The sequence below is a fragment of the Larimichthys crocea genome, chromosome IX (genome assembly GCF_000972845.2).
Source record: "Larimichthys crocea isolate SSNF chromosome IX, L_crocea_2.0, whole genome shotgun sequence".
Lineage (NCBI taxonomy): Eukaryota > Metazoa > Chordata > Actinopteri > Sciaenidae > Larimichthys > Larimichthys crocea.
Window position 1 is genome coordinate 1,263,937 of NC_040019.1, and position 6,000 is coordinate 1,269,936.

Consider the following 6,000-nt stretch of genomic DNA (forward strand, 5'->3'; position numbering starts at 1 on the left):
GTGTGTTGTTTGACATTGTGACGTTAATAGTAAAAAAAAAAAAAAAAAATATTTAAAAGTTTAAACAACTGTCGTAACTACGGCAACACAGGCGCATTCGGCCCCGCGGTCACCAGTTAACACGGTCGCACGGTAAACCGAAACCTGTCTGCGGTTGTTTTAGTTACTGAGACGAATAAAGTATGTTGTTTGACATTGTGACGTTAATAGTAAAAAAAATAATAATAATAAAATAAAATAAAAATAAAAATAGAGATATTTACAAGTTTAAACAACTGTCGTTACTACGGCAACACAGGCGCATTCGGCCCCGCGGTCACCAGTCAACACGGTCGCACGTTGCACCGGAACACCGGGCTCTCTTCTCCTCGGTCTACTTCTATGCCGGAGGCGGCTCGCCGGTGTTAGCTTCGAGCTAACCCCGCAATGGACAATGTCTCCGGCACGTCTGAAGAAAGCGGACCAGAAACCGGCGACGACGGCGGCGGAACCGGCACCGGCACCTCCACGGTGGAGGACGGACTTGTGAACGCTTTCGGCGACCTGGCTGCCCTCCCGGTGGAGGTCGGAGAGAGAAGACCGACGTGTTTACGGTGCCGGTGAGCTTGAATTAAAGTGAAGCTAATGCTAACTAGCCACAGTGGTTAGTCCAGTCCTCCTCCTCCTCCTCCTCCTCTCTTCTCCTCCTCCTCCTCCTCTTGGCATGTCTTAACGAGGGAGCAGATTCATGTCGTTTCAGACCAGCTCACTCACAGGTGAGATCTTTTATATCTGACTTCAACTGTCTCCAACTTTCCTCCCATAGTCGCCCTCAGAAGGTTTGTCTCTGCCCCTTTCTGCCACAACAACCCCTGGAGGTCTCCACGTGTCTGTACGTGGTGCAGCATCCTGCAGAGGTGAGACACTAAACACACCTGGAGCACAGGTGTTCATTCATTAAACAGCTGTCTGTTGCTGGAAATCCTCCTGTTCATTAATAATAATAATAATAATAATGCATTTTATTTCATATGCGCCTTTCTGTCACCCAAGGACACCTCACAATAAATGAGAGTAGACAGCAAATAACAGAAACAAACAAAAAGAACCATAAAAGTATCAAATTACAAGAATACAACATTAAAAACAGGTTAAATGCAATTGAATCAGATGGAAAAGGCGATTATAAACAGGTGGGTTTAAGTGCAGACTTAAATTGTGAGAATTATAAAATTAATAATAATGATAATATAATAATCATATTTAATAATATATTCAATGTGTGAAATCAAAGATTCAGGTGGTAGAAATCCATAAATTTATGCACCAAATCTTCCGGTTGGATCATTTTTACAATATAATATCTTTTTTTTGTTTCTCCTTTGCATGGAAAAACACAAAAAAATGACTTTTAATACTACAAAATCCTATTTAAAGACACTTTATTAGGTATTCAAAGGGTAAAATCATCATAACAACTCACTAAAAACACTTAAAGACTTAAGTTAAATGTTGAAAGCAGGTTTAAAAGTTGTGTTTTTGAAGGTTTGTAGATCAGTGTGGTCACAAATATTTGTTTGGTTGTGGATGAGGCTTGTTTACTCCCAAGCTCCAAGGTTCGGTGCTTGGTCCCATGTGGTAAACATGAAATATAAAATGTCTACAAGTGTAGATGGCGTCAGAGAAGCCGAGGTTTGTGATGTGGGGTCTAGTCGTGGAGGTGAAGAGATACCCGGGCTGTGTGGGGAGGGAGAAACTGAAGAGCAGCAAGACGAGGAGGAGATGATGATTGACAGACTAACACACACAAAGAACAGCCAGTATGAACAGGAAGAACAGTCATATTACCATTAAAAATACATGAATCCATCCTTTTTGTGCAACCTGAACTCTTCTAACCTCTGCTGTGTTTTCAGGAGAGCAGAGTACTTCGCACAGTTCCTCTACTAGCTGCCTGTCTGCCGCAAGGAAAATGCAACGTCATAGTCGGACGGAGATTCAACGAGGAAAAGTAAGATTTAAAGTCTCGCATCGCAGGATCTGTCGTTGAATTGTCAAATATATATTTATATGTCCTCCGTCTTTTCTCCTCTCAGACACCCAGAGCTGGCGGCCGTATGTCGGGACAGCAGGACGTTGATTCTGTATCCGGGCCCCAAATCTCAGAACCTGGAGGAGCTGGTGCAATACCAGGACGTAGGCACTGTGAAACATAATGTGATCATCATAGACGGCACCTGGAGCCAGGCTAAGAACATGTTCCTCAAAAACAGCCTGTTCCACCTGCCGAAACAGGTGAGTCTAGACATCGTCCGTCTTGTTTTCTTGGTCGTTTCTGTAAAGATGCAGTCACGGTCCAGCTTTGTTTGGAAGCTGTGAAGTTTACCGAGGCTCATGATCTTTGAGTATTTTAGGAAAAATCCTCGGGCCAAACTCCCTAACACAGAGAGAGTACACATCAATGATCACCCCCCGTTTGGTTCACCAGGTCCAGCTCAACAGGACTCTGTCCAGTCAGTACGTGATCCGCACTCAACCCTCCAACATCTGCCTGTCCACGCTGGAGTGCGCCGCGGTCGCCCTGTCCATCCTGGAGCAGAATGACGACATCCAAGAGGTGACGTGGTGATCTGTTTGTAACTGTTTTAACAACGCTGTCATACTGTGATATGACTTTTTTAAGTTGTTTGAACAACATCACATGTTTTTATCCATTAGACTAATTTTCATGGAGCTCTGTTTTTGGTCTCCACCATCTACTGAGAACAATATCTGACTTTTAATTAGGGATGCACCGATCCGATATTGAAGAAAAGATCAGGTATCGGTGACAATCGCCCGATCTATTCAGTCTAATTCTACTTTTTCACGCTACCTGCAGCCAACAAACTCGACGGCTACGTGCAAAACCTGCGCAGAAGTTATAACACGACCAACTTAATCAACTTAATTACAGAAATTTCACGCCAGAGAGAGCGCGCGGAGTTCATTGAACAAAACGGAGGCGGTATGAAGCAGCTAACTTTGATTATAATTATTAAATAGATAAGTAATTCAGTACATTTATATCTTAAACGTTTCAGTCAAGTCTGATGTTGCCTTGCACAGAAGAACGAGCCCAGTCTTTTCCACACAATGAGACGTACCGTTTGTTTGTTACTGTAACTCCGCCTGTTTTTCTGTATCGGATCGGTATCGGCCAATACTAAACCTCAGATATCGGTATCAGAGGTGAAAAAAGCGGATCGGTGCATCAACAGCTAGTCTCTAACTGTCTGTCTGCTGGATTTGCAGGTAATAAAACCAAAACAATCAGCTGTAAAAGGCTCTGTAGGTTTATTACCACAAGCGACCCCTTTCACATACATGTAGTCATTTGATTCCTTGTTAATTATAGCACTAAACAGACGAGGAGTGTGAAATCCATCCATCCATTTTCTTGCGTGTATCTGGGCTCGAGTTGCAGTCGCAGCAGGTTTAGCAGCACGTTCCTCTCGACATATTCCAGCTCCCGCTGTAGGATCCTGAGATGTTCCCAGACTAGATAGGCTGTAGTCCCTCCAGCAGGTTCTGGGTCTGCCCCCATGGTCTCCAGAACATCTCAGCTGGCTCCTTTGGGCTTGGAGCGCCCTCTGGATGTCTGAAGGGTTGGAACGTAGATGGACAGCTTCCTCCTTCCCCACAACAACCTACCGGACCATCTAATGCTCCATCGTCCCATCACTAAAGCCATATTACAGTACATAGATGTTGTTTTTTTTAGACATTTCTTGTATGTTTCATCAGTCTTCCTGTCGCCGTCTTGTCCCTCCAGGTTCTGCTGAGGCCTCTGAAAGCCCTGTGCTCCTTCCAGCTGCAGCACGGCGCTCAGATCCACCACAGCAAGGAGCACCTGCTGAAGAACGGCATGTACGACAAGCCCATGCCGAAGAACAAACGCAAGATAAAGAGGATGGAGAAGCTCGTCACCGATCACAACATCTGCCCGAGATGAGGGAGAGACCGAGCGGAGGAAAACTCTCTGACTCTGCATTCACGTCTGAGCACGCCGCACAGGACTGTATCATCAGCGTGCAGGCGTGGAAACCACTGGACTCACTGCGAAGTTTTTCTTGTGTTTTTCAGATTTTTAAATTGCTGTTTAATGTAATTTATAAGTTAACGTTGTAGTTTAAGTTTCATGGTGTGACGGTAAATCAGGTTTGTTTAAAAAAACAACAAAAAAAACTGTTTACATTGTTCTTCCCGGCACTTTATAAAACACTACGGTGGTTCTGTTGTGACTGACTCTATATGGCGGCTAAAATCACATCTGGAAGGGCTTATTCAGTTTTTTTACTGAGCAAAAATCTTGATTCAGATACATTACGAAATAAAAAATACCTCTACAAACACACGTGTTATTCCATTTTGAAATATTTCTCATGGTTGTAGCTGCAGGCCTACAAGGATTTTCTATTAGCTATGAAGCAGTTAAATTAAATCTGTCTGCATAAAGTCCTCTATGCCATAAATCTCAATAAAAACATCCATGGATACAAAAATCTTATTTTCTTTATTTCTAGGGCTGTACTCTGTATCGAATATTCCCATTTCAGATGCAGAGAATTGAATCGGATGATTTATATCTTCAGAAAATGTGTGTCCGAGCAGGTACAGTGAATTTTATGTGTACAATGTCACAGCCCGGTGTTTCGGTTTAACAAGCGACCCTGTTAACTGGCGACGGCAGAATCTTCTGTTGTGGGTGGCTCGTTAAACCGAAACACTAGCTCAAAGACGGGGGGACAGATTTATTTACAAGAACATGAATCAGAGAAACGTGTAGCCAAAAGTAAGTCAGTAGTGTGACAGGAAAACTGTTGCAGATTTTCTACCAGTCAGTAGAAATCTGTGGGTGACGTCACGCAGACGCTGTCCATTCTTTATGAGCCAGTGATTGAGGTGAGGAGGGTTGCAGTCAGCAACTACAACCATGTGGTGGCACTAAATCCTACACACTGGTCCTTTAATATGGTGCCTAATCTAAATGAAATGATGTGGTGGAAATGTATCCGTGACATCAAACTCCACCTTCTCCTAACAGAACACAGGACACAGGAACAGCTTCTTCCCACAGGCTGTCACTGTGATCACCTTCTAAAACCAGACACACAGTGAAAATTATTTATTAATTATTATTACATTTAGTGCTGTATATACTGTCATATCCACCTACCTCATGTACAGAACACAACTGCACTATCATCAGTCCTTTACCCAGTTTACAAATGTCTATAGATACTCATTGTCCTATAATCTAATTTATGCATATATATATCTATATATCTATATACTATTCTATATATTATTATTTTATTCTTAGTTTTTTATTTTTATTTTAGTATTCCTAAAGTTTTTTTAATTGTCATTCTAGAAGTTTTTTTTGTTTATTTAATTTTATTTATTTATTGTTTTTTATTATTTATTTTTCCTAGTTTATTTTTTTTCTTATTATTATTATTATTGTCCCGATTTTGTTAGTTTTTTTATTATTATATATTTTATTCTAGAAGTTTTTTATTTTATATTATATATTTTATTTATTTTATTCCTAGAAGTTTTTTTTATTTATTTAATTTTATTTATTTATTGTTTTTATTATTCTTATTATTATTGTTCCTAAGTTTTATTTATTTATTTTTATTGTTATTATTATTTATTTATTTATTTTTTATTTAATTTATTATTCTAACGTTTTTATTTATTTTATTCCTAGAAGTTTTTTATTTATTTAATTTTATTTATTTTTATTTTATTCTTATTTTTTGTTCCTGAAGTTTTATTTATTTATTTCCTTTTTTTCTTTTATTTTTATTTTTATTATTATATTTCGATTCCTAGTATTTATTTTTTAATTTTATTTGTTATTATTCATTATTGAAGTTTTTTATTTTTTATTTTATTATTTTTTATTTTATTTTATTATTCCTAGAAGTTTTTTAAATTTTATTTTTTATTTTATTTTATTATTCCTAGAAG

General features: G+C 39.3%; 1 protein-coding gene across 1 annotated transcript; it reads left to right on the forward strand.

The window, feature by feature from the left end:
* Positions 1–279: 279 nt before the first annotated feature.
* dtwd2 (DTW domain containing 2) lies at positions 280–4,366 on the forward strand. The gene is made up of 6 exons (XM_019265051.2): positions 280–599; positions 806–896; positions 1,896–1,990; positions 2,076–2,274; positions 2,468–2,596; positions 3,794–4,366. Exons 1-6 carry the CDS (start codon positions 427–429, stop codon positions 3,971–3,973), a joined length of 867 nt encoding a protein of 288 aa, XP_019120596.1. The 5' UTR covers positions 280–426; the 3' UTR covers positions 3,974–4,366.
* Positions 4,367–6,000: the final 1,634 nt, after the last annotated feature.